This window comes from Canis lupus, chromosome 5 (genome assembly GCF_048164855.1).
Source record: "Canis lupus baileyi chromosome 5, mCanLup2.hap1, whole genome shotgun sequence".
In the NCBI taxonomy this organism is placed as follows: domain Eukaryota; kingdom Metazoa; phylum Chordata; class Mammalia; order Carnivora; family Canidae; genus Canis; species Canis lupus.
In genome coordinates, this window is record NC_132842.1 from 82,607,213 (window position 1) to 82,635,087 (window position 27,875).

General features: G+C 50.5%; 1 protein-coding gene and 1 long non-coding RNA gene across 5 annotated transcripts in view; one reads left to right on the forward strand and one right to left on the reverse strand.

Moving 5' to 3' along the window:
• Nucleotides 1–21,748, reverse strand: part of PLEKHM2 (pleckstrin homology and RUN domain containing M2) — a 38,465-nt gene extending 16,717 nt beyond the window's left edge. For both annotated transcript variants that reach the window (XM_072828205.1, XM_072828204.1), the window contains exon 1: nucleotides 21,601–21,748. In XM_072828205.1, coding sequence (XP_072684306.1) covers nucleotides 21,601–21,660 — 60 coding nt within the window. In that variant the 5' untranslated portion in view covers nucleotides 21,661–21,748. The remainder of the gene's footprint in view (nucleotides 1–21,600) is intronic.
• On the forward strand, nucleotides 20,946–27,659 carry LOC140634372 (uncharacterized). 3 transcript variants are annotated; one of them, XR_012031881.1, is made up of 4 exons: nucleotides 20,946–21,101; nucleotides 23,792–23,833; nucleotides 24,599–26,520; nucleotides 27,334–27,659. It is a non-coding gene; the product is annotated as an uncharacterized lncRNA (long non-coding RNA). The 3 variants fall into 3 exon arrangements; XR_012031879.1 differs by lacking the exon at nucleotides 20,946–21,101 and adding an exon at nucleotides 23,064–23,177; XR_012031880.1 differs by lacking the exons at nucleotides 20,946–21,101; nucleotides 24,599–26,520 and adding an exon at nucleotides 23,064–23,177.
• The last annotated feature ends 216 nt before the right edge of the window (nucleotides 27,660–27,875 follow it).

A 27,875-nucleotide genomic window follows, 5' to 3' on the forward strand; every position in this document is an offset into this window, starting at 1 on the left:
ACCCTCCCAGCCACGGCCCCACACGGTCTTGCTCACTTGAGTGCTGAGAACCACCATTCCGGTGTCCACCCTTTCTTTCTTCTTCTTTTTGCCCCCAAACCCGAGCAGATCTGACATCAGGGAGGCTTAGAGCTGGTGGGATCTTTTGAGATCTGGTGGGCTCCGTTATTAAGAGAGCAAACCGGGCATTTACTCATTTTCTTGATTATAAAAGTAGCCACGCTTACTAGAACACTCAAGAGACGTGGAAAAGCTTTTTTTAAAATGTTGTTTTTGTTTCAACAGAGAAGGTGGCTAAAACCGGTGGAGGTTAAGTTCTTTTCTAGGAGTGTCAGCTCAGTGAGGGAGCCAGAGCTGGAACTCAGACTCCTTTCTTGGGTCAAGAGGTCTTTAAAACAATTATTCCGAAAACAACATTTGCTCGCCATAAAAATTCAAGCAACCTGGAAGTGTGTATAAAGTACAAAGATGGGCAGCCCGGGTGGCTCAGCGGTTTAGCGCCGCCTTCAGTCCAGGGCCTGATCCTGGAGACCCGGGATCGAGTCCCATGTCGGGCTCCCTGCATGGAGCCTGCTTCTCCCTCTGCCTGTGTCTCTGCCTCTCTCTCTCTCTCTCTCTCTCTCTCTCTCAATCTGTGTCTCTCATGAATAAATAAATAAAACCTTTTTTAAAAAATAAATAAAGTACAAAGACCTCCTGGCCCCCCTCCCTGGCCAATGGCTTGTGTGTCCTCCCAACCCGTTTCCTGCACAGGCAGACTTAAAAACAATTTTTTAAAAAGTGAAACCAGGTCATGCTATACTCATTGTTCCCAAATGTGCTTTTTCTTAACAGTGTATGAAGCGTCTATTTCCGTATCATTACAGACAGAGCGACCACATTTTTTCAGAGCCGCGCTGCGTGCTAAAATAGGACGCCTTAGCTAATGGCTGCTGTCTCCCCTCCTCGATGCCCCACGATCGGCGAGCATCCGTGGATCCCCGTGTGAGTACTTTGCACGGTGAGAGAACCTGCAGGCCTTTTAAAACGCTGGATCGATTTGCACTCTCACCGTGCCAGCTAACCCTGGATATAATTAGTCGAATTCCTGACAGTCCAACTGGTGGAAAACAGTACCTAATTGTTTGGGTTTTTTTTTTTTTTTTTTTTTTTAAGATTTTATTTTAAGTACTCTCTATGCCTAATGTGGGGCTGAGAACTTACAACCCCGGGATCAAGAGTCGCGTGCTCCTCTGATGGAGCCAGTCAGGCGCCCCAGGACCTGATCTAAATTGGATTTCTCTCATCACTAGTGCAGCTGAACATTCTTATCAGCCATTCCTACCATTTCTATTTCTTTTCCTGTGAACTCCCTCTTCAATCTGCTCCATCTTCCATCTGCTTGCCTTTTTCTCGATGGTCTGTTGTAGCTCTTTGTTGATGGAGGATTCAACCCTGTATGTTGCTTTGAATTGTTATTTTTACCCAGTGTCAACTGACCTTTAAATTTTGCTTATGGTGGGGTTTTTTTTTTTATCCTATTGAGAAACTTCTACGTTTTATGGAGTCAAATCTGTCAACCTTTCCCTTCACAGTTTCCAATTTCCCCCAGTCTAATATTATAAAAGTACTTCTATTCTTCTATAGCTTTCGGACTTTTTTGGTTTCTTTTTTTACATTTAGATCCCTACTTTATATGTGGCATGAGGTAAGGATTGAGCCTTATTACTTTATGGATAGGTAATCCATTTCCACATTTATTAAGGGTCCCATACTGACTTGTGATTTCACATGCCACCTGTCTAGATTATTTTAACCAGCCCATTGCCTGTTCCTGTGCCAGTCTCTGATTTTTTTATTATTTTCACTTTTATTCCTCATTTTGATACGAGCAGAACAAGTCCACCCCATCTCACAACTATTCTTTTTCAAAATTGTTTTGACTATTCTAGCACAATCTTTTAGAATCAAATTTCAATACAGTCCCTTTTTGGATTTGGAAAAGAATCATACTGAGTCCAGAGATTATTTGGGAGGAAAAATGGTATCATTGCCAGGCTAGGTCTTCTCACACAGGAACATTTATGCAGGTCTTCTTTTCTATTGTTTGGCAAATTTCACAGCTTTCTTAGGTAGGTCTCACACATTGCCTGCAAGGTGGATTGCATACACACACATATATTATGATTTAGGGAACAGTCTGCCAACCAGGAAACCATTTCTGCAGAAACTACAACAGAAAGAGTATGTAACATGGTGGTGAAGAGTGGGGGCTGTGGGCAGGAAGCAAGGGTCCAAACCTTGGCTCTGCTACTATGGAGTGGAGTACCTTTGCCAAACTGCTCAACTGTCTCAACTTTCATTTTTTTCTCATTTGTAAAATGGGAGAGACTTGAGCTGTCCAGTATAGCAGCCACTAGCTTCATAGAACTAATTACATTTATTTTATTTTTTAAAAAGATTTAATTTATTTATTCATGAGAGACACAGAGAGAGGCAGAGACATGGGCAGAGGGAGAAGCCTGATGCAGGACTTGATCCCAGGACCCCAAGATCACGACCTGGGCCGAAGGCAGATGCTCAACCACTGAGCCACCCAGGTGCCCCGACTAGTTACATTTAAATTAATTAAAATTAGACACAATTAACAATTCAGTTCTTTGGTGGCACTACCCACATTTTAAATGTTCAATAGCCCCAGGTGGTGAGTGGCTACTGAACTGGACAGTGCAGATATAGACTATTTCTGTCCCTGGGGAAGTTCTATCAGATGGTGCTAGTTTGGGGGATGGAAGGATATAAAGCATGCAAAAGGCTTACCATATAAGCAGCAAGCACTCAATAAATATTAGCCAACCTTCTTAAGAATATTAAACCCAGGGATCCCTGGGTGACGCAGCAGTTTGGCGCCTGCCTTTGGCCCAGGGCGCTATCCTGGAGACCCGGGATCGAATCCCACATCAGGCTCCCGGTGCATGGAGCCTGCTTCTCCCTCTGCTTATGTCTCTGCCTCTCTCTCTCTCTCCCTGTGTGACTATCATAAATAAATAAAAATTAAAAAAAAAGAATATTAAACCCATATCCTTTTTTTTTTAAAGATTTATTTTAAATAGAGAGTGAGCATGAGTGGAGGGAGGGGCAGAAGGAGAAAGAATCTCAAGCAGATTCCCCATGAAGTCTGACATGGGGCTCTACCTCACGACCCTGAGATCATGACTGAGCTGAAACCAAGAATCTGACGCTCAACTGACTGAGCCACCCAGACTCCCCAAACCCGTGTTCTTAGTCAAACCAAAATACAGCACTTGGTTAACCCTAACAGTAGGTGCAAATAAGACACAACGTAGGGCTCTGCTCTCAAGAACTACCATACTGATCACTGGTTTGCTAACAGGGAGTTTCCAAAGCCTACTCTTTAACCGCTCTTTTTACAGCAACTTAAGATTTTCCATGATCTCAAGGGACAAGGTGTTCTGGTATCAAGGCTGCAGCCCAGAATGGTTCTTGAGAGGAAGAGGAAGAAGAAAGGGAATGCCTATGAACCAATGACAGGAGAACCTTAGGAGTCGTGTCCACAGCTTGAGCTCATACTTGGAGAGCTGGGTCAGCAACTCTCCAATGTAAACAGCCTCTCCTTTCACCGAGGAGAGGCCACAGCCAGTAGCCACTCACCATGCCAGTGAGGTCAGCAGGCTCTGAAAGGCCTGGGTAGTGGGGGGGAAGCACACATCACATAGACAAGGTCTCTGGGGCAACAGAATTTAGGGAATGAGGATAATGAACATCACTCAGCCTGGAAGCACAGTTATCAACCTGTATTCCCAGTGACTCTTCAGTTACATCCGACACCTGCTGCTGGAGCTAGCGCCAGCTAGGTTTAGCACCATCCTTTATTGAGTGCTTATTACAGGTACCAGGAAGTCGCAGGGTGGATAAGAGTAGGCATTCTGGAGTCAGACAACTTGGATTTGAATGTGGGCTCTGGGACGCCTGGGTGGCTCAGCGGTTGAGCATCTGCCTTCGGCCCGGGGTGTGATCCTGGAGACCCGGGATCGAGTCCCACGTCGGGCTCCCTGCATGGAGCCTGCTTCTCCCTCTGCCTGTGTCTCTGCCTCTCTCTGTGTGTGTGTCTTTCATGAATAAATAAATAGAATCTTTAAAAAAAAAAATAAAGAATGCGCTTCATGCTCATCTTTTTTAAAAAAAAAAAAAATGAATGTGGGCTCTGCTGCTCACTCACTGTGTGCCATTGGACGAGTGACTTCACCATTTCACTTCTCTAACCTCAGCGTCTGCATCTCTGAAATGGGTTTAGTAATGGTATCCTCCCTACGGGCTGCTATAAGGTTCAGATAATATTTACACTGTCTTTATCTAAGTGACAAGGACACATTTTACAAACACTGTTTAATTTAATCACCACAGCAACTACATAAAGTAGGTCACAGAGCTAGTAAGTGGCAGAGCCAAACTCTTAATCCAGGTCTTTCCATCTGGGCTCAAGATCTTTGAATGAATAATGTATATGAAATGTTATGCTCTATCTAACGTGCTGTAGGAGAACCCAAGAAAGGGAAGTGCAGTCCCTCTTTTTCAAGCCACAGAACTAAACTTTTTCCATCATGGGGTAGAAATGAGCTCAGTGTCTCCTGCAGCACCTCTTCTTGGAAGATGGACAAGGAAAAATGCCAGTGCAGCTTTTTTTTTTAAAGAAGAAAGCTTGCCTCTTACTCTCACCATCCTTTTGCCCCACACTGGCATCTTCCCAGTAGTGAGGAAGTATACTGTTTGGGTAACACAAGCCGCAGTTGCTCCAGATTTTCCCACTCTGGGAAGAAATTCATCCTGCTGATCAGATTGCCAAGTAGTTTTGGGTATTTCTTTCTATGTGGATTTGGGGAAAAGGTGGACAATTTCAGAGCAGAGGCCAGCAAACCATGGCCGGGGGGGGGGTCAGCCTCCTATTTTTGTAAATAGAGTTTTATTGGAATGCAGCTATGTCCAAGTGTTTTTGTATTATCTACAGCTATCTTTTTTGTTTTTGTGTGTTTTTTGTTTGTTTGTTTGTTTGTTTGTTTGTTTTAAGTAGTCTCTACATCCAACGTAGGGCTTGAACTCATGTATCTGAGAGATCAAGAGTCACACACTCTTCCAACTGAGCCAGCCTGGCCTCCCCTTCAGTTCCTTTTATACTATGATAGCAGCAGTGGGTAAATGAAAGAGAAACTGTATGGCCCACGGAACCTAAAATATTATCTGGCCCTCTACAAAAAAAAGTTTGCTGACTTTTGGTCTAGAGCTTTGAAGCTTTGAGTAGAGGCAGCAAGGAGTGCATACCTAACCTGTGACAGGTTGGGTTGAGAGGTGTCTCTTGCCCAAACCTCAGTTCAGCAGTGGTCGGAGGGGAGGTTCAATATTTGTTATTTCAAGAAATATTTACTGAACAATTACTGTGTGTATATCAGGTACTAATCTTATACAGAAGTTCTTGCTCTTGTAAAACTTATATTCTGGTGGCAAATGGAGATAACTATGCATATACATTATACCATGTTCAAGAGTAAAAATGTTACATAAAAAAAGAAAATGTAGGATACAGGGAATCTGTTATCAATCTGAGAAGATCTTGCTGAGGAAATGACTGTTGAGGTATCTAGGGAAGAGTATTCTTGTTAGAGGGACAGTAGGTGCAAAGGTCCTGAGGCAGGGGCAACAGTAAGGAGATGAGTATGGCTGGAACTCAGGAAGTGATGATGTGAGTGATATGAGGTCAGAAGGCAGCCAAGGGCCACATCACACATGTCATATAGGCTATAATAAGGGCTTCGTAGTTCATTACCAGTTTGACAGCAAGTTATTGGGAAGTTGAGAATAGGGAATTATCATACTCCCAAAACATACATTACGAGGCTGCTACAGCTTCTGTGCTGTGTATACACAGACTGTGGGAAGCCATGGTAGAGGCAGGGAGACTGGTTGGGAGGCTATATCACTGGTGTGGATGGATAGTGGAAGCTTAGAGCTGGCTGTAGTGGTGGAAGTGGGAAAGGTTAGGTTCAAGATCTATCTGTGATGGTGGTGCCCCCGGGGATTTATTTATGGATTAGATGTGGGGTATGAGAGCAAGGAAGGTGCCAGGATGATTCTAAGGTTTTTGGTCTGAGCAACCGAATGGGGGTGCCAGGTGAAATTCTGTCCTGCACACGGTAAATTCAAAATACCTACCAGATATCTAAGTGGAGATGTCAAGCAGACAGTTGTATAAATGGGTCTGGAGCTCAGGGAGAAGTATTTAAAGCTGAGGAATTGGATGAGGTCACCCTGTGAGTGCAGAAAGCACTGAGTACTGAGCCAGGGCACTCCAATGTGAGGCCAGGGGTCCTCACTCAATCTGCACAACAGAACCACCTGGGAACGGAAGGAAAATAATAATGCCCAGGCACCTTCCCAGATCGATTAAAGCAGAAACTCTGGAAGTGGAGCCCAGGGACCAGCATTCTTGAAAGCACTCACCAGGTAAATCTGATGCCTAGCCTGGGCTGAGGATCACTGCTTTGGACTGAGAAGACACAGCCAAAGAGGCAGGTAGAAAATCTGGACAGGGCAGCCCCCGTGGCGCAGTGGTTTAGCGCCGCCTGCAGCCCGGGGTGTGATCCTGGAGACCCAGGATCGAGTCCCACATCAGGCTTCCTGCATGGAGCCTGCTTCTCCCTCTGCCTGTGTCTCTGCCTCTCTCTTCGCTCTCTCTGAATGAATAAATAAATAAATCTTTAAAAAAAAAAAATCTGGACAGTATGTGCTCCAGAAGCCAAGTGAAGAAAGTTTCCAAAGGGAGGGAATAACTCCCCCCTCCTTTTTAATTTAAAGATATTTTTTTTTAGTCTTAAGTTTTTTGTTTGTTTGTTTTTAGTCTTAAGTAATCTCCGCACCCAGCATGAGTCTCGAACTCACAACCCCAAGATCAAGAGTTGCATGCTACTCCAACTGATCCAGCCAGGCATTCCAGGAATGATCCTTTCTTTTTTTTTTTTTTTTAATGGTGGTTTTAATATTTTTTTTAATTTTTATTTATTTATGATAGTTACAGAGAGAGAGAGGCAGAGACACAGGCAGAGGGAGAAGCAGGCTCCATGCACCGGGAGCCCGATGTGGGATTCGATCCCGAGTCTCCGGGATAGAGCCCTAGGCCAAAGGCAGGCGCCAAACCGCTGCGCCACCCAAGGATCCCGGAATGATCCTTTCATCAGGATTATATTCCTACAGAAATGTAAGTGCTGGGAACCCCAATAAAGGCAATGTGAGTGGGGCACCTGGGTGGCTCAGTAGGTTGAGCATCTGACTCTCGGTTTTGGCTGGGGTCATGACATCGAGCCCTGCATTCAGGGCAGATTCTGCTCGGGATTCTTTCCCCTTCCCTCTTCCTCCTCATGGGCTCCTTCCACTGCTTGCATGTGCATGCTCTCTCGCTGTCTCTCTAAAGTAAAAAAATTTTTTTTTAAATTTTAAGGTGTGATAGTTGGTATTAGGTTACATGAGAAAAGAATCCTCATCTTTGAGCAATGTTTATGGGAAAATGTACGGATGTCTGGGATCTGCTTCAAAAATAACAAAGGGGGATGCCGAGCAAATGCCTCAGCAGTTGAGCATCTGCCTTTGGCCCAGGAGTGATCCTAGAGACCCAGGATTGAGTCCTGTATCCAGCTCCCTGCATGGAGCCTGCTTCTCCCTCTGCCTGTGTCTCTGCCTCTCTGCCTCTCTCTCTCTCTCTCATGATTAAATAAATAAAATCTTTAAAAAAAAAAAAAAACAAAAATAACAAAGGGGTACAGTTGACACAAAACAGTCCCCGATCTAAGAACTTTACAAGGGACTTCAGCACACCTGTCTACTTTTGGTTGGAAGAAAGAGAGAGGGGAAGAGGATGAGAAATGAGAGAGGGACAGAGGAGAGGAATCAGCAATACAGAAAACTCCTTTGACCAGTTTTGTCAAGAGTGGCAAGAAAATGGGAGTGGAGTAAAGGAGTCAAGTCCTTAAACAGGAAATACAGGGTGGCACCCATTGCCCCAGGCGGCGTGGACACAGGTGGGCTGGTGTGCTCTAACAGGGCAGGATGAAGTGTTCCCATCAGAAGGAAATTTTAAAACAAGCAAGGTCCTTAACGATAGAGAACAAACTGAGGTTTGACAGAGGCAGGTGGGTGGAGGAGGGGCAAGATGGTTGAAGGGCACTGGGGAGGGCACTTGTGATGAGCACTGGGTGTTGTATGTAAGTGGTGAGTCACTGAATTCTATTCCTGAAACCAATATTGCAGTGTATGCTAACTAAAATTTAAATTAAAAAAAAATAAAAATAAGCAAGGTCAGCTGACAATAAAGAGAGGGATTAAGATTTAAAGCCATTTTTTAAAAAGCCACGGTCTCCCTCAAGTCCTCTAAGTCAGGCATGTTCCCAGACCACACCCCGATCGATGGGCTAAGCTGCTCCTGACTCTTGGGGTGCACTCGGGCCCCAGCGCCAGGGAGTGCTGGCCCAGCCCACCCACCCTCTCAAAGCCAGGAGGACGGCAGGCAGGCAGGCAGGCCGAGCACCCTGGGAAGACTGGCCATCACGAGGCCGCGTCAGACCCCGTGACTGCTGGGAAATGTGGGTGGCACACTCCAGCAAGCCAAGAAAAGCCTGACTCAGGACATTTTAATTAAGGTTGGGCCCACTCTCGGCTCCAAGGAGCCGCTGGCCCTCTTTGTCTTCTCTTCCCCTTACTGACACATAACCAAGGAACAGTTTCTAGTTCTGTGGTTGGTACCAAGAAATCCTTCCAGAATTGGTCCCTAACAGGTTAACTTAAAGGTGGCTATGAAAGATTATAAAGGGCCAAAGGGAAATAAGACAGTCACAGAGGCCCTTCCTTCTCTCTTCCTGGAGTGTCAACACCAAGGGCGCGGTGATGCCGCCCGGCAAACAGCAGGGACATCTGGGATCTGTCACCTGCTCACAGGCTGTACTGGGGGGGGGGGGGCACAAGACACGTCCCTGTATTTACGGAGCAGGATAAATCATCCCTGCGCCAACTATAGCGAGAGGGTCCACAAGGCAGGACGGGCACAGAGAACTGCCTGTCGCCGCCTGGCCCGCGGGGCTCCCTGCTGGACCCGCTCCCTCCCTGCTGAGCACGGGAGCCGCGGACCCATCAGGCGGAGGAACTGGCTCTCCTCTGCTCCCAGGCAGCGGCAGCCGCCCCACTGGCTCCATGGAGACCAGGTATATTTAGACCACAGAATGTTTAGAACAGCCTCGCACTCCAGGCCCAGGAGGTAGAAATCCAAAAGCAGGAAAACCCCCCCGGGACAAAGGGTGGACGCCACCTGACCTCCGATCACCTCTTTTAAAAATTAAAGCCATGACGGCCCTGGAGATAGGAGCTCAACTCAAACTCAGAGACGTCCTGAGCTGCAGGACCCTGCAGGGCCACCGAGTCCCCAGCTGCCTCTCACCTGATGCTGCTGCAGGTGTGCTCTGGGGGAGGGATGAGCCTTGTGGAAAACGAGGAGGGGCACTGCCTGCCCTGCCTTTGGAATTCTATTCACAGTGGGACTATGTGGGGTTGCATTGGCCCTGCGGTCCTCACGTCACGACATTCACTCTTGTCCCCAAGGGAGGGACTCAGAGGAGAGGCAGAGGTCCAGCCATGTGCTACCATTTATCACCTGCACTGGGGGCTGGGATGTCCCTAAACCTTGATGCCTGAACTCTCCTGGGGGGGGGGGACCCCATCATGGCTCACCCATAGCAGAGGTCACTGGAGAAGAGTTGGTGTGCTCAGAACTACCCATGTCCCCTCAGGGATCCCACCAAAAGAGTGGCCCCCACTCTGATCTCGCACCAGGATTTTGCACTGGCTTCAGGCACAGATTTGAGAGGCCGGTGCTCAGCACTCATCCCCTCCAAAATAAACAAGTAAACAAACAAACAAGGCAGGCAAGTGGAGCCTTTTAAGTCTTAGCAAAACTTCTTAAGAATAATGATGCCTCCCTTTCACCAAGAAGGAAGCCCCTGCCCCTCCCAAAGCCGAAGCCAAAGCAAAGGCTTTGAAAGCTAAGAAAGTGGTGCTGAAAGGCGTGCACAGTCACAAAAAAAAGATCTGCATGTCACCTACACTCCGAAGACCCAAGACCCTGCGTCTCCGAAGGCAGCCCAAATATCCTCGAAAGGGCGCCCCCAGGAGAAACAAGCTTGATCACTATGCCATCAAGTTCCCCCTAACTACGGAGTTTCTTCATGAAGAAGAAAATAGAAGACAACAACACATTTGTGTTCGTTGCGGATGTCAAGGCCAATAAGCACCAGATCAAACAGGCTGTGAAGAAGCTCTATGACACTGATGTGGCCAAGGTCAACACCTTGATCAGGCCTGATGGAGAGGAGAAAGCATATGTTCGACTGGCCCCTGGCTATGATGCTTTGGATGTTGCCAACAAAATTGGGATCATCTAAACTGAGTCCAGCCAGCTATAAATCTAATTTTTTTTCACCATTAAAAAAAAAATAAAAAGAATAATGATGCCTGGTCTGAGGAACAGAAGACCCGGGCCAGCAGCAACTCTGTAGAGAAGCTCCACTGGAATCTAAGAGAAGACTGGGACTGGCCAGGTTGAAGAATTTCAGAATCTAAGAGCAGAAGGAGCCTTAGAAATCACCTGCTTACAAAGTGGAGTTTCCTGGGGCCTCTTCCATTGTTGGGGGGTGGGGGGGGTGTCAGGATGAGGCCGTCAGTGAAGCAAGTTTGAATAAAGAAAAAGAAAACAAAAAAAAAAGTCTGACTACTGACTGCGCCGAAGATCCCTTAGCTGGAATCCTGGCTTTCCGGCAGGGAGACTGGGGCCCCAGGGAGGTGAAGGCCCTTCCTGGCCCTCCTGGCTTCGTCCGGTGGTCCTTGCGCCTTTCTGCACAGTCTTGGCCGGTGTGCTCAGACGCCGCGGAGTGGCTGCTCCTGGACACCTTCTGTTTCCATCCACCCCGATGATTAAAGCACAGTCAGGGGTACCTGCTGTAACCATCTGGGAAGCGCGCATCCCCATCTCTCACTGAGGGCCTTGGGCCCTTCCCAAGGCTCGCAGAATGGGAGCTGGGCTTTGGGACAAAGTCAGGAGTGTCCTAGTTGCCTCCTTCGTCTACAACATTAGCCTCAACAGAGGCTCTGGCCCGCTGGGTGTCTGCTGCTCCCCCAACCCTAGGCAACTGCAGTGTTTCTGACTTACTCTTCTAGTTTTATTATTATTCTTTTTTAAGTAGGTTCTACACACAGTGTGGAGCCCACCACAGGGCTTGACCTCACAATCCTGAGATCAAGACCTGAGCTGAGGTCAAGAGTCTCGGATGCTCAGGCAGCCCTGGTGGCTCAGCGGTTTAGTGCCCTCTTCAGCCCAGGATGTGATCCTGGAGACCCAGGATCGAGTCCCACGTCAGGCTCCATGCATGGAGCCTGCTTCTCCTCTGTGTCTCTGCCTCTCTCTCTCTTTCCCTGTGTCTCTCATGAATAAATAAATGAATTATAAAAAAGATATTAAAAAAAAAAGAGTCTTGGATGCTCAACCAACTGAGCCACCCAGGCGCCCCATGACTTATTCACCTAATTTTAAAATCCCTGAGATCCCACCTCACCTTAGCCTGAAAAATACTTCATTCCCAATGACAATCAATGACTGAAGATTACAGGACCAGAGATCATCGCTTCATAAGAATCAGAGATCTTGTAGCTCAGAAATGATCAGCCTGGTTTCTTGGTGGGCATGAAAAACGCTGTCCAGGGGCACCTGGGTGGCTCAGTTGGTTGAGCACCTGCCTTCGGCTCAGGTCATGATCCCAGGGTCCTGGGACTGAGTCCCACATCGGACTCTCTGCTCAGCGGGAAGTCTGCTTCTCCCTCTCCCTCTTCCCTGGCTTGTGCTCTGATAAATAAAATCTTAGGGATCCCTGGGTGGCGCAGCGGTTTGGTGCCTGCCTTTGGCCCAGGGCGCGATCCTGGAGACCCGGGATCGAATCCCACATCGGGCTCCCAGTGCATGGAGCCTGCTTCTCCCTCTGCCTGTGTCTCTGCGCCTCTCTCTCTCTCTCTCTGTGACTATCATAAATAAATAAAAATTAAAAAAAAAATAAAATCTTAAAAGAGAGAGAGAGAGAGAGAGAGAGAGAGAGAAAAGAAAGAAAAATACTGTCCATCTTTCAATGCCCCTGCCCGGGAAAGGCTTGTGCCCAGGCTGGGTGGCAGCCCGGGTCTGGCTGGCCCAGTACGGAGAGTCACCATGAAGGGTGTGCTGTTTGTTTCCCATGAGCCTGCATTGCTTCTTAAGCAAGATGAGTGAAATCAATGCTTCTTAACCATTTATTTGCTACTAAATACACCCAATTATATGGCTTTCTTTCCCACTGCCCAAATCGCTACTCATTAGCCCCTTTACTGGAGAGCTGGCAAGCTCTGCTTTTTTGGCAGCTCTGTGGAAAGACATGCAGGAGGAAAAAGCTAAAAAAAGCAGGTACTTGAATTATCCACGGATTTCATTTTTTTTGTGCTTTCTTTGGAGTGTTAGAACAGTGACAGCAGAAGGGGACAGGCCTCGTTGGGCGCAGATCTTTTGGGAAATTTGATGGCATATGGTTTTCAGAAGCAGTTACATGCTTCTTTCCTGGAGGAGGAGTGTCCTGGCCCCAAGGTACTGCGATTGTCCTGCCTCCGGACACGGCACAGTGCTTGACCTCTCCTGGTGGGACTGAGGACTCCTTTCACAGTGAGGGCACAAACCACAAGAGTCTCCGCTAGGAGGTCACTGGGCAGGAGGACGGCCCTAGAAGCCAAACAATGGCCTGAAAGAACATGTAGCACACACCACTCTATGCCACGATTTTACCCCTGGGACGGAGAAAGGCCCTGCTTTCGGAGTGCCCCGTGTTCAGTGGTGTGTGTGGCCCTGGCAGGAAGAAGGAGGGTCTTTCAAAGCCTGGGAGCCTCACTGGTTCTGCATTCTGCTTTCACTTCCCCTCCCCTCGGCTGTACCTGCAACATGACCTTGTGAAGGCACCCCTCACCCGACGACCATTTTGTAGCTACAGAAAATGTCATCGAGTCACTGTCTACATCAAAATGTTAGGTTTTGGGGGACACTGGGGGGTCCCCTGCTTCCACCCCCTGGTCACGCAATACAGTCAGAGGCTAGAAATGTAAATGCACGGTCAAGAGGCACGACGGCAACTCTGTGGATCAAGAACTCAGGCTGGCTGCTAAAGGACATGGGGGACAGCTGAGTGTACACCCAATCCACTGTGGTCTGGTGACCGTCTTCTCTTCCAGAGTGCCAGCCCCAGGGTTAGGGGCTTGGTGGGTTCTGCTCACTGCCGGTTCCTGGTGACTGGAAGAAAAGCTCATCACTGTCCAGCTCATCACCGTTCCTCAGCAGATATTTGTTCCATGAACACGTGGTTTTAAGGAGGCCTGGCCCACAAGACTGACTTGAGAGGATGGGTTATCTATTGTGATTTCAAGACAAACATCACGGGGATGGAAAAGGCCCGGAGAATTGGAAAGAGCAACAGCCAGAATCATGGTGCAAGTCCAGGTCTGCCCCTTATGAGCATCAGAATCCCGGGCAAGTTCCTTCTCCAGACCTCATTCCACTCAGGTATTAGACCGGGTCCCGGCCTGCCCTGCAAATTTGTTATGAGCCTGACGCAGGAAATGTGTGTGACCAGCAGGTGCTAAAGAAACTCGATGGAGGGACTCCTCTGGTGTTACTACCCTGCTACCTCTTGTGTACTCGGCCACCTCATGCCTCGGTAGCCTGTAACACCCAAAAAAGAGAACCTAGGGAGAAAGTGTGAACAGAGGTTGGCTACTTACTAAAATAAAGTTTGGAGATTTTTGTGGACTTAAAGTTTACACCAGTAGCCTTTCTTGTTTTCATATATGACTGAGTTTCTTAGAATCTGTTGATCTCAACTCTTAAGCACAGTTATCCAGGGAGGAGAGGTGATTCTAGGAAAACTAACACTTCCTTCCCTTTTTTAAGGTTTTCTTTATTTAAGTAATCTATACACCGTACATGGGGCTCAAACTCATGACCTCAAGATCAAGAGTTGCATGCCCCGGTGACTGAGCCAGCCAGGTATCCCTACCCCTAATATTTCCTTTTTTTTAAGAGAGAGAGAGAGAGATAGCGTGCACATGTGTGCACATGAGTATGGGGGAAGCGCAGAGGGCGAGGGAGAGTCTCAAGTAGATTCCACACCCAGTGCCCAATGCGGGGCTCAATCCCACGACCCTGAGATCATGCCCTGAGCCAAAATCAACAGTCAGATGCTTAACCAACTGATCCAGCCAGGTGGCCCTTTCCTTATATATTTCTATAACACTTAAAAGCATTCAAGAAAAGGGGGAAACGATAAATTACAAATACATAAAACAGGAGAATGGTTGCATGGCAGGGACAGCTGATTTGCTAGCAAGATGCAGGAGGCCCTCTTGGGACCCCGGATGGTCACAATAACCAACAGACCAAACCCGAACTTTCAGCTCCAGCCAAAGGGACTCTCCCAGAGACTGGCCTTACTCTCCTGCCTCAAAGAAAAGTTCTAGGATGTTCCCACCTTAAGCAAGCAGCAATAAGGACATGGCTGGAAAGGAAAGTTCACCTGAACCAACCAGCCCTGCTGCCTCATTCAGCCTCCCTCGGAGTGGACACCTGCTTCACGGTCTCTCAGCAAGGCCACCTGGGAGAAGAGCCCCACTGTGTTCCCTGGACCTAAGGACACCACCAGCTTCAGTGGCATCATACCCTTGCCAGGGTGGTGAATCCTGATGCCACATCCCTGAGGTGAGCACCAAAGACTCAAGTTGAGCAATCGACCACCTGAGAGCCCCACAGTACCTACAAACGCCAAGCTTCTTCCTGCAACACTCATGCTCCAAATACCGCTCCTTTCTTTCCACATTCAAACCTGGCTTGACCACTCCACGTTAGCTTTCAGCCCAGTTTTGGCAGCTAGCAGCCCACAATGGGCTCTGGCTCGATGAGCTCTGAGGGGGACCCGCGGGATGGCCGCTGCTCCGTTGGAACTCCAGACCAACTAGAGAGACAGCTATGGCCCACCCGGTGGCACGGGGGCCTGCGGCCACCAGAGTGCCACCTGCTCCATCCAACCCCAGGTGCGGGTGAGTTTCTACCGGCGTCCAGTCGTCAAATGGGGCTTTTGGTCTGGACAAGCTTCATGCTAGAAGCAAGCCACGGAGAAAGAGAGGGCCCAGGGTGCTCTGTGATGGGACAGAGGGACCCACAGTGTCACAAGGCTTCAAACAGAAACCTAATGTTAGAGAAGCATTGTGTAAAAGGAAAGCCATGTCCTAAGGCTGAATGGGCAGGGCTCAGAAAAGGCAGTTCCCGCTTCTCCCTTAGTATCTGATGCTGGGCCTGGTGGGATCACTCATAGGGTCCGGTGGTTCCCAGCTGGGGGCCTTCAGGTCCCCAGTGTCCCTCGCTGGGAAGCCTCTGTTCTGTGAGAGAGGGAAGGAGCAGGGGGAGAGGAAGCAAGGAGAAACAACCCTGACCGTCAGCACCTCGGTTTATAGAATGTGTGAGTAGGTATTATTTTATTTAGAGCTCTGCCCCAGTGACTCAGGTCATTGGGGATTTTCAGAACTCTTAAGACTTTTAGACTCTTAAGAGTTTTTCCATGAAGCCAGAGAGCACAACACTATTGATTGAAACCCAATGGTCATTATATTTCCCACATATATATAAATACAAGGACCTCTCTAGAAATCAGCTGCCCTAGCTAATTTTTAATGAGCTGGCTGACCTAACCTTTCTGGGGGGGGATGGGGACACAGGGCCAGGGGGAGCCCACCACCCTCGCCAACCTCTTCAGCCACCCTGACAAGCTAGGTGAACCTCACAGCTGCAGCTCCTTCGCCAGGGTGAGCAGATCCCCGCCGAGAGACCCTGACTGAGACCGCTGCTCGGTGCCTGGCCAGTGTCCCTTACTGGAGGCAGCATCGCCTCCTGAGGCCAGTCTTCTCTGGTCACCTCCTCTATACAGCACACTCCTCTGCCAAGGTCTGTCACAGTATCCTGTCTCGTGCCTCCGTACCACTAATCGTGATCTGAAATCATCTTTGTACTGGCTTGTCACTAATCCATCACTTGTCTCTCTCCCTGAAATATCTGCTCCATGAGGGCAGGGATCTGATCTGCCTTGCTCGCTACTCCCCTGCTAGGGCCTAGGACAGCAGGGACATATGGACATACGGTGGGGGGGGGAGGGGCAAGACGAGGCATTCAGTAAATATTTTTGAAACACTAAGCCCATGGACACGTGATGGGATTTACCAATGTCCATATTCATTCCACAAGCCTGAGATAACACACAAAATCACAGCTGCAATAGAGACTTGATTAACTACAGGACCGGGCACACCAATTTCTCTGAAGGCAACCCCCTACCCTGATGAGGACTTTTTTTTTTTTAAGATTTTATTTATTTATTCATGGGGGGGGAGGGCAGAGACACAGGCAGAGGGAGAAGCAGGCTCCATGCAGGGAGCCCGATGTGGGACTCGATCCCGGGACTCCAGGATCACACCCTGGGCTGAAGGCAGGTGCTAAACCCCTGAGCCACCCAGGGATCCCTGATGAGGACTTTTTTAGGCGTGCACGCAGGCATATATCCCAAGTAGGGCCCATAAAACAGTCTGATTTGTAAATAAAGGTTTCTTGGAGCACAGCTGCCGTCCTACACGGATGGATTCTCTGTGCTTCCTTCTCAGCTACAAGGGCAGCACTGAGTAGTTGCAAAGAGACCATATGGGCTGAAAACTATCTGGAATTTCATGAAAAAGTTTGACAAGGGCACCCAGTTGGCTCAGTTAAATGTCTGCCTTCAGCTCAGGTCAGGATCCTGGGGACCTGGGATCGAGCCCCACATTGGGCTCCCTGCTCAGGGGGGAGTCTGCTTCTCATGCTCTCTCTGAAATAAATAACATCTTTTGTAAGTAAATACATAAACAATCCAACAAACAAATAAATAGAAAAAGTCTGGCAAAGCACGAGCTAGAAGAAACAGAGAAGAGCCGCCTGAGGCTCTGAGCGGGAGCGCACGAGAGCAGCTGCAGAGTTGACATGAGCGGTAATGGTGGCGGGTGTCCCACCTGGGCCTGCGGACGGTGCTCAGTGCCTTGAAGTGTATCCTGTCCTGGGACTTCATTCTCATGACAATACTGTCAGTAAGTTCTGTCGGCTGCTGCTGCTGCGGCTGATGGAGGCCCGGGAATTTGCCAGAGTCCAAAAGGTCAGTGACAAAGCCGGAATGCAAACCCAGCCTCGGGCCTGCGCGCCCCTGAAACCTGCACTTGTGTCCACCGCGCTCTACGGCTTCCACGCAAAGCCCTTTCTAGCTACATCTAGCGGAAGCCTGGGCACGCTGAGGTCTGGTCCGTCTCCCAGAAGACGGCCTGGGCGTCCCCACGTCCTCGGGGATGTTTCGGCGGTTCCTTCCACCCACAAGCTCCTTCTCCTTCTCGGAGTTCTACCAATCTGTGAAGACTCAGCTAAGCCCTCCTTCTCTGGGGGCTTCTCCTCAGCTACTGACTTTTTAAATTCTCCCTCCAACCATCACACAAACCATTGGGGGACGGAGGCTGCTTCCTCCTCATACTGTGCGTGTGTGCATCACACAGGCTCCTCAAAACCAAAACAGAACTCTCGGGAAAACCACTGCCTTCCCTCCCCCCGGAGAAGATGCTATTTAGTAGAACCACATGCCAATTCAAAATGCCACGGGACCCCTGGGTGGTGCAGCGGTTTAGCGCCTGCCTTTGGCCCGGAGCGCGATCCCGGAGACCCGGGATCGAATCCCACATCGGGCTCCCTGCATGGAGCCTGCTTCTCCCTCTGCCTGTGTCTCTGCCTCTCTCTCTCTCTCTGTGACTATCATAAATAAATAAAAAATTAAAAAAAAAACATAAAAAAAAAAAAACAAAACCAAAATGCCAACACTGTCTTTGACTTGGACATCTCTCTTTGACTATGAACAAATCACCAACCGCAGGCTTTATTATCTGCCCCTGGGATGTTTCTGCCTTTTCTCCCTTTCTAGAACATATGGAACTTGCTTCTCATTTAACTGTGCTATTGAGTTCCCAATTCACCCTAAACCTCCCAACCCTGCCTTCCTATCAAAACACAGGGGTCCCTGGGGCCAGGCGGGATAACAGCTAATGTCACCTCTCCGGGGTTACAGCACATGCTCGTCATCACAAAACCTGTGAAAATGGCTCAGCTCGACAATACTCCTTGGGGAGAGTGGCTGCGCTTGGGGATGTAGTTTCTGGGGCGGGGACACAGGGGGCTCCTGGAGGCCGGTTATGTTCTGTTTCTCCATCCACGTGCTTGATGTGTGGATACGTTCTCTTTGCGAGAACTCATTCAGCTGTACACTTAGGAGTACAGGTATATTCTGTTTTCTGTAGGCATGTTCTATTTTAGTAAAAAGTTCTAAAATACCCTTTGTAGGGGCACCTGGGTGGCCCGGTCAGTTAAGTGTCCGACTCTTGGTTTTGGCTCAGGTCATGATCTCAGGGCCGTGGGATGGAGCCCCACATGCAGCTCCACGCAAGGCCTGCGGCCTCCTTGAGATTCTCTCCCTCATCTCTCTGCCCCTCCCCCTGCACCTCTCTCTCTTTCTCTCTCTCTCTAAAAATAGATACATCTTTCAAATACCCTTTGCAAACACAGTAATACACAATGGATCAGATCTTTTTTTGCAGAAATACACGTCTCATTTTCTTCAGGCAACATCCTTAAAAGGGATCAGCAAGACCATTTCACTAGCAGCAGGACGAATGAAAGAAAAAAAAGGCAAAGCAACTCTCAAGGAGCTAAATAACAAATTCAGGTGAGACTGGTGTTCAAGGACAAATGTGACCCCAAGCCTGGTAGCCCTCAACGCCTGTGGCTGTAGCTGATCTGATTCCGATTAGGAGCAGATACTCTGATTCAGAAAACCAAATGCACTTCATGATTCAGGAATATAAAACAGCTCCCTGAAATACAGCCTACAAAGAAAGCGGGTAACAAGTCCAAATGATGTTGTATAACAAGCCTTAGGTGGTGAGGCACTTAGCCACCTTCAGAACCTTGTAGAAGTGAGGAACTGGCTCTCCCATAAACAAAAAGCTGACCACGATAGACTAAATTTGTGTCCCTCCCCGTAAATTTATGGGCTGAAATCTTAACCCGTCGTGATGGCATTTGGAGGTGGGGCCTTTGGGAGGTGCTGAGGTCATGAGGGTGGAGCTCTCAGCTAGGGATTAATGCCCTAATAAAAGAGATCCAGGAGAGCTCCCTTCTGCTTCCCCCTGGTGAGGACCCAGTCTGCCACCGGAAGAGGGCCCGCATCAGAACCCAACCACGCTGGCACCCTATTTTCAGACTTCCAGCATTCAGAACGGTGACAAGTAAATATCTGCTGTTTATAAGCCATCCAGTTTATGGTAGTTTGTTATAGCAGCCTGGACAGATGAAGAACAACTTCCTAAGACGGGGTCAAGCACCCTGCTCAACATTCTATATATGCTCTTGTTAAATTTTCACAACCCTAATTTTATCCCTGCTTTTACAGATGAGAAAAATGAGGCATGGGGAGCTTAAGGCACCTACCTAAGATTAGAGGGTTACTAATTGGCAGGGCAGGCAGCCACGCTCCAGAATCCATATTCTTAACCATGCTGCTCGTCATGCCTTTGGCTGTGATGCACCCAGGGATGGGGTTCCAGTTGCTAGTGTGGGACTTCTGTCTTCCGGCGAGCATTACAGCTCAATAAAATGTGCTTGTCCAACGCATACGATTACAAGAATCTTGACAAGCACATCCGACTCCCTCATAAACGGCAGCCTGATTCTCAGAATGAATCTCTGTCTTCAAAAGATTCATGCTTACACGAATGACAGCATCCATGTCTAGCCCCTTTCTACCGGAACTTTCCATTTATTTGTTGGAACTGCAGGGACAAAGCGCTTGGCCTACCTGAAGCCATCATCGGCCCAGATTAGATGAGAAGGGTGGGTCAGCTGTCTTCCTTTCTCTCCCATTATGAAAGATCTATTATTGCTTTTTGACAAAGTATTTGCTTAATCCTGGACTCCTTGAGTAAGCAAAAACCATGCCTCAATTGCATTAGCAAAGCTCAGGAAAAGTAAATAAACAAAACTTTTGTCCCATGTCTGCAATGTAAGTAAATAAACAAAACTTTTGTCCCATGTCTGCAATGTTACCTTTAGTTGTGCTTTTAGGAGGACATTTCAGTAAGATCCTTTACGGATCTACTTTTCTTTTAAGCCACATTGATATCAATGAAAGGTAAAATTGCTAGCCTATGCTACTTTTGAGGAATTTAAGTGTCTCTGTGTGTGTGTGGGGGGGGGGGGTATTTAAATATAACAGTTGATTGAATGGGTTCTCTTCATTTTGGTGTATTGAATTAAAATAATCTGATGACCGCTTTTTCCCCCCAGGATCTCAAATTAGGGAGAAAAAAAAAAAATCCAACCATGTTCCTCAGATGATTTTTCAATTCTGGTTTGATTTTAAGAGAATAGGACCCGGGAGGCCTGGGGGGCTCAGTGAGCCTCTGCCTTCTGCTCAGATCCCGGGGTCCTGGGATGGAGTCCCCTTCGGGCTCCCCGCAGGGAGCCTGCTTCTCCCTCTGCCTGTGTCTCTGCCTCTCTGTCTCTCATGAATAAATAAATAAAATATTTAAAAAAGAGAGAGAAAATAGGACCCTTTTCCAGATAAAGCTGACTTTCTCACGGACAGTGACATACCCTTAATAGGTAGTCGTTTTTCTACCTGGAATTGGGGCGGTGATGCCTCCTGCAAGGAGCCCCACGCAGCGGGGCGTCTGTGTGCCGCCAAGTCCCGAGGGTCAGCAGCACCCAAGCTACAGCCCTCGGGCTCCTGGGTTCTCGGTCAAAGCGCCCAAACGCACCCATTCCCAGCGCCATCCCTGAGCAGCAGGACTATGCCGGGAACTTTCCGGGGCCAGAGGCGGCGTCACCCCGAACCTGCAGGCGCCCCAAGGTGCCGGCCCCGGGAGGCGGTTGGGGGGGGCGAGGGTCGGGGCCCCGCGGAGTGACGCCCCAGGGCGCTCCGGGGATGCTCACCTGGACCTCGGGCTTCACTGACAGTTCGGAGGCCACGGCGCTCACGTGAGCTGCCCCGCTGCCCGCATCGGCCCGGGGTCACCCAGGGGGAGGGCGGGGTGTCCCCTCCGCCAGCCCTGGGGACCCCCGGGAGGGGCGGGGTGTCCTCTGAGCCCCGGGGACCCCCGGGGGGGCGGGGCGGGGTGTCCCGAGCCCCGGGGTCGCCGAGGGGCAGGACGGGGTGCCCCCCCAGCTCCGGGGTCACCAAGGGGCAGGATGGGGCGTCCCCCAGCCCCGGGGTCACCAAGGGGCAAAGCGGGGTGTCCCGAGCCCCGGGGTCGCCGAGGGGCAGGGCGGGGCGCCCCCAGCTCCGGGCCCCCGGGACCCCGGGACCCCGGGGGGCTGGGGGCGGGCCTCGGGGCCGCGGCCGCGCTCACCTTCTTCACCGACAGCGAGATGTTCTCCAGGATGCGGTCCTTCACCTCCCGCGGCTCCATGGCGCCGCCGCCGCCGCCCCGCCGCCGCCGCTTCCCGCGCCGGGGCCCCGGGGCCGCCGCCAACCGCTGCCGCCGGCCGTGCGGGGGCTCCGTCGTGCCGGCCGCGGGGCCCGGCGCCCGCCGCCCGGCCCTCGCCTCGCCCGGCCCCTCGCCGCGCCCGGCCCCTCGCTCCGCCGCGGCCCGGAGGCTCCCGAGCGCGGCGGCGGGGAGGAGGCCGCGGGCTGCGCGGCGGCGGCGGCGGCGGCGGCAGGAACTGATGTCAGGCGGGGCGGCGCCGAGGCGGGAGGGCGGGCGGCGGGCGGCGGGCGGGGGCGCCCCGGGACGGCCCGGACCCCTCCCCCCCCGGACGGCCCGGACCCCTCCCCCCCCGGGACGGCCCGGACCCCACCCCCCCACCCCGGGACGGCCCGGCCCCCTCCCCCCCCCCGGACGGCCCGGACCCCTCCCCCCCCCCGGACGGCCCGGCCCCCTCCCCCCCCACCCCGGGACGGCCCGGACCCCTCCCCCCCCGGGACGGCCCGGCCCCCTCCCCCCCCGGGACGGCCCGGACCCCACCCCCCCACCCCGGGACGGCCCGGCCCCCTCCCCCCCCCCGGACGGCCCGGACCCCTCCCCCCCCCCGGACGGCCCGGACCCCTCCCCCCCCCCGGACGGCCCGGCCCCCTCCCCCCCCACCCCGGGACGGCCCGGACCCCTCCCCCCCCGGGACGGCCCGGCCCCCTCCCCCCCACCCCGGGACGGCCCGGCCCCCTCCCCCCCGGACGGCCCGGACCCCTTCCCCCCCCGGACGGCCCGGACCCCTCCCCCCCCGACGGCCCGGACCCCTCCCCCCCCCCCCCCCCGGGACGGCCCAGCCCCGCCCCCCACCGCAGCCCTAGCCCTCCGCGCGCACCCGCACCGACCCCAGCGGGGCCCGGGGCCCTGCACCGACACCGCCCCCCGCCCCAGGGACCCCCAGCGACCCCCAGGGACCCGGCGCCCCGACCCACCTACCCAGACACCCCAGCCCTGCGGCCTCCCCGCCCCAGTCCTAAACTTTCAGGCCATTTCCCTGGGGCTCCTCCCCGCCCCCCCAAACACACCCTCTGCGCTTCCTTCCATCGCAGCACCCTCTCTGGTTGGTACCCACATCCCAGCTGCTCGGCGGGTGGGACCACTCCCCCGGGGCCCCAACTTGCTCAGCCCTGAACCCCACGCGCACCCCTCTCCAAATTCCCCGAGAGCCACCTGTGTGGGAAGAGTTTTCAGTCTCCTGCCTGCCTCACTTAGCTAATTTGGTCCCCAAATAAATAGATCCTAATGCATCTGCTAGTCCCTCTTCTTTTTTTTTTTTTTTAACATTTATTTATTTATTTATTTATTTATTTATTTATTTATTTATTTATTTATTTATTTATTTATTATGATAGACATAGAGAGAGGGGCAGAGACACAGGCAGAGGGAGAAGCAGGCTCCATGCAGGGAGCCCGATGTGGGACTCGATCCCAGGACTCCAGGATCGCACCCTGGGCCAAAGGCAGGTGCAAAACCCCTGAGCCACCCAGGGATCACCTACACTTTTTTTTAAAAGTCAGTATAGATTCATTTTTTTCACATTATGAAATGGAGATACAATTGACAGATAACGTTAGTTTCAGGGGCACAGCATGATGATCTGATATTTGTATATATTGAGAAATGATCAGTACTCTTTTTTTTTTCTTAAGACACCCCACTTCTCAACTTCAGCTCCCTATATTCCCTCCTCTCTGCTCGCCTACCCGTCCCTCAGCCTCCCAGACCTGGTCATCTCAGCACCGTAATGAAACGCTGATTCTACAGCCTATCCTAGACAGCCCCCACCCCATAGACAACCAAAAGATTCCGCTCCATCCCTCAGTTTCCCCAGGAGAGACCCAAGATGGTGGTAGTTATTTATTTGCTTACGGTTTTATTTTTAAATAAAATGCACCCCCCCCCAACATGGGTTTCCAACTTAAAACCCCAAGATCAAGAGTTGCATACTCCACCAACCGAGCCAGCTGGGCACCTATTGTTTTGTTTTTATGTGGCTGGATAAGTGGGACCAAATTATGTGTCAAGAAGAGGAAAGAGGACGACCTGAGTAACCGCATTCTATCGCCACTTCAGGATCTAGGTCAAGAACTCTCAACACTACCGATGATGATGGTGGTAAGTGCTGAGTACTGACTATGTGCCATGCGCTGAACTCAGTGCTTTGCATACATTTGTCTCATATATTGTCACACGACAGGTCCTGTACAGATGATAGAAGCCATTTGTAACCTGAGTCAAAGGTCCCTTTACATTTCTTCGTACTATTGTAGCAGGTGACTCCCCAGGGGCTTTGACCTAACTAACCCTTTAGGAAAAGAAGCAAAGTCTCTAAACTGAGAGCATTTCTTATTAGTACGGAATTCAGGAAAATAAGACAGAACAGCCTCGTGGAGCCGGGCTAGGGTATGTGACAGGTGGGGAAGAGGCTGCAGTCGCTGGGCAGGTAGGGGGAAGGCTGAGAACAGAGGACGGGTTACTTCGAATGAGGAAAGAAATAGTCACGTGTCCAAAGGTGTTTGGGGCAAGGCAGAGGTAAGCTGCTTGAACGACCAGTCTGATAGCTCCGCGGCACCTGCTTCCCCTTGCACCTGGACCAGGGTGCCTACAGGCCCTGACCTGTCACATGCAACTCTGGCTCATGAGAATCCATTCAGCCCAGAGTGGAACCCACAAGCCTTGTGATTCTTCTTTGCTGTTAAACAGTAAGACATCTTCTGGGCAGCATCTTCTGCTGGGTGCCGCCTTCCCATAAATGACTACTCATGGCTTGGGCACCTGACGGCTTCAACTGACGTATCATTGCTTGGCTACATACCTGTGATGTAAGGTGGTGGCATGCCTGCCATACTGTTTTCTTTCTTTTTTTTTTTTTTTTTTAAGATTTAGTTATTTATTCATGAGAGACACAGAGAGAGAGGCAGAGACACAGGAGAGGGAGAAGCAGGCTCCATGCAGGGAGCCCGACGGGGGACTCGATCCCGGGACTCCAGGATCACGCCCTGGGCAAAGGCTGAGCCACCCAGGGATCACCTGCCATACTGTTTTCATCTTCACATGTGGGGGGATGATGGTCCCATTCAACTTTTTACAACATTCAGGAGGAACATAGGGTCTTCCTGCCTATCGAATTCCTCAGGTTTGCCTGGGTAAGTGGGTGGGGGAAGTGAGGCACATTTTAGTCCCGTAAGACTTCTTGCAGGCAACAGGAGGGGCCGAGTGTGTGTTCACGTGCAGATAATTGCCCCACGCCCAGAGCTCAAATGTGGAATTCATCCTTGCCTGTCAAAACCAAGGCAACCCAGGGAGCACCTGGCTGGCACAGTCAGGAGAGCACGTGACTGTAGACTTTGAGGTGGTGAGTTCGACTCCCAGGTTGAGTGTAGAGATTACTTAAGGAAAAAAGAAAAAGAAAGGCAACGCAGAAAGAAACAAAATTAAAAAGCCCCAGGATGCCTATCGGGCCTGTTATAGGGAGCCACTGAAGCTCATCCATTTATTGCACAAGACTGCTGATCATGTGGGAAGTGCATGAGACTCTGAGGCATCAGGAGTCAAAAGCTTCAGTTGACTCATGCTAAGGCCTCGGGCAAATCACTGTCTTAGTTTCCAAATCAGAGCCACAGGAAAAATGACTTTTTCCTCCTTTTTTTTTTTTTTTTTTAAGATTTTATTTATTTATTCATGAGAGACACACAGAGAGGGAAAGAGAGAGGCAGAGACACAGGCAGAGGGAGAAGCAGGCTCCATGCAGGGAACCTGGTGTGGGACTCGATCCCGGGACTCCAAGGTCACGCCCTGGGCCAAAGGCAGGCACCAAACTGCTGAGCCACCCAGGGATCCCCTCTTCCTTTAAATATGGTCCCGACCTCCGTCTCCCACTGCCCAGCTCCCATTGGGGCGAGGGATGAAATTGGGTAGGAAGGAACATCCTAGAGAGTCCACAGACATGGCCACCGGGTCTTTACTCTTCTTTCCAAAGTTGTGTGCTGCCTCAGAGAGGAAAAGGGTAGGGGAAAAGTCTGGCAGCTTTACCCACCCTGCCATATCCTTAAAAGGTCATCGGACCTGGTCATTTATTTTTATTTTTTTAAAAGATTTTATTTAGTTATTCATGAGAGACACAGAGAGAGAGAGAGAGAAAGAGAGGGAGAGGCAGAGACACAGGCAGAGGGAGAAGCAGGCTCCATGCAGGGAGCCCGATGTGGGACTCAACCCCGGGTCCCCAGGATCACGCCCTGGACTGAAGGCGGCACCAAACCGCTGAGCCACCCGGGCTGCCCCTGGACCGGGTCATTTAAAAAACAGGGGCACCTGGATGGCTCAGTAGTTGATGGCTGCCTTCGGCCCAGGTAGTGATCCCAGGGTCCTGGGATCGAGTCCTGCATTGGGCTCCTCGCAGGGAGCCTCCTTCTCCCTCTGCCGTCTCTGCCTTTCTGTGTGTCTCTCATGAATAAATAAATAAAATCCTTAACCAAAAAAAAAAAAAAAAAAAAAAGAGCTGGTTGTACATCAGGGCAGTGCTCAAGGTCTTCTAGTTCAACGCCGGCACCCACAAGAGCAGACAGCTCTAGGACTGGGAAAATCCAAACAAGGCAGCTGTAGTCGAGGTGGTTTTATTTTATTATTTTTAAATTTTTTAATTATTATTTTTTAAAGATTTTATTTATTTATCTGAGAGAGAGAGTGAGCGAGAAAGAGAACACGAGCAGAGGACGGAGAGGGAGAAGCAGACTCCCCCACTGAGCAGGGAGCCTGAGCTGGAGCCCGATCCCAGGACCCCTGGATCATGACCTGAGTCAAAGGTAGATGCTCAACTGACTGAGCCACCCAGGTGCCCTTTTTATTATTAATTAAAACTTTTTTTGGTAATCTCCACATCCAAGGTGGAGCTTGAACTCACAACTCCAAGATCAAGAGTCTCACACTCCACTGATGAAACCAGCCAGCTGTGTCTAAGCGATTTTATTTTAAAATGTTGAACATCCAGGGGCACCTGGACTGGCTCAGTCAGAAGAGTGTGTGACTCTTGATCACATGGTTGTGAGTTCGAGCCCCACACTGGGTATAGAGATTACTTTAAAAAAATAATTTTAAAAATGTAAAAAAATATGTTGAACACCCAGTTCCTTCCTCATGACTGTCCAGTCAGCAAGATGGGTTGGTGAAAATTGGGAAGTTGTTCAACCTCTGAGTTTAAAAGCCTCTGACATGTCACAGCGTCTGGATGACATCCAGACTCTTCTCTGGCCTCCGAGGCCTTAGCTGATCTGATCCAGCCTTTCTAGTCCCGGTGTGTGCCAGGCCCTGCCAACCTTCCATTTCTCAAACACGCTGGCGTGGTCACATCTGAGGGTCTTTGCTAGGACACTCTCCCCTCGTGTGGCAAAGGCCCTAGTGTGGCGGCAGCTGTTCACCAACATCTGCCCTCCTCACAGTGACAGCATTATAGCCGGGCACAGCGCTAGATGACATCTCCCGGCCTCCTTTGTGGTAGGCCTGGGTATATCAGCAAGTTCCCTCTAACGGAACGCAAATAGAAATAAAGTGACCCACTTCTGGGCTGGGCTCCTGAGCAAGTGGGTACTCCTTCTCCACGCTGTCTCTTCTGCCACCAGGTCTGATGAAGCAAAGGGGATGTCTGACTTACAAGATGTGAAGAGCATGGCTTCCTGCATCACTGCAGAGAGGAGAACCGCCCATCGACCAGGAACCCTTGTCTTGGGCTGTAACATAATCAAGATAAAAAACTTGTTTTGTAGCGGCGCCCGGGTGGCTCAGGTGGTTAAGCATCTGCCTTTGGCTCGGGTCATGATCCCAGGGCCCGGGAATAGAGCCCCGCATGGAGCCCCGCATGGAGCCCCACATCGGGCTTCTTGCTCAGCAGAGGGCCTGCTTCTCCCTCTGCCTGCTTGTGTTCTCTGTCAAATAAATAAAATCTAAAAAAAAAAAAAAAAAAAAAAGTTCCTTTGTAACAAATTATTGAAAATTTTGGCCTCTTTTTCCCTCCATCTAGCCTAACATAATATAACCCGAATCCTCACCTGGGAGGACCCTTCTTGTCAGTTAGGTCTTGATTTAAATGTTAGCTTCTCAGAAGAACTTTCTCCTTGCTTGCTCAACATTAAGTAGCCTCTAGTCCTTTCCAACGTGCAAATCT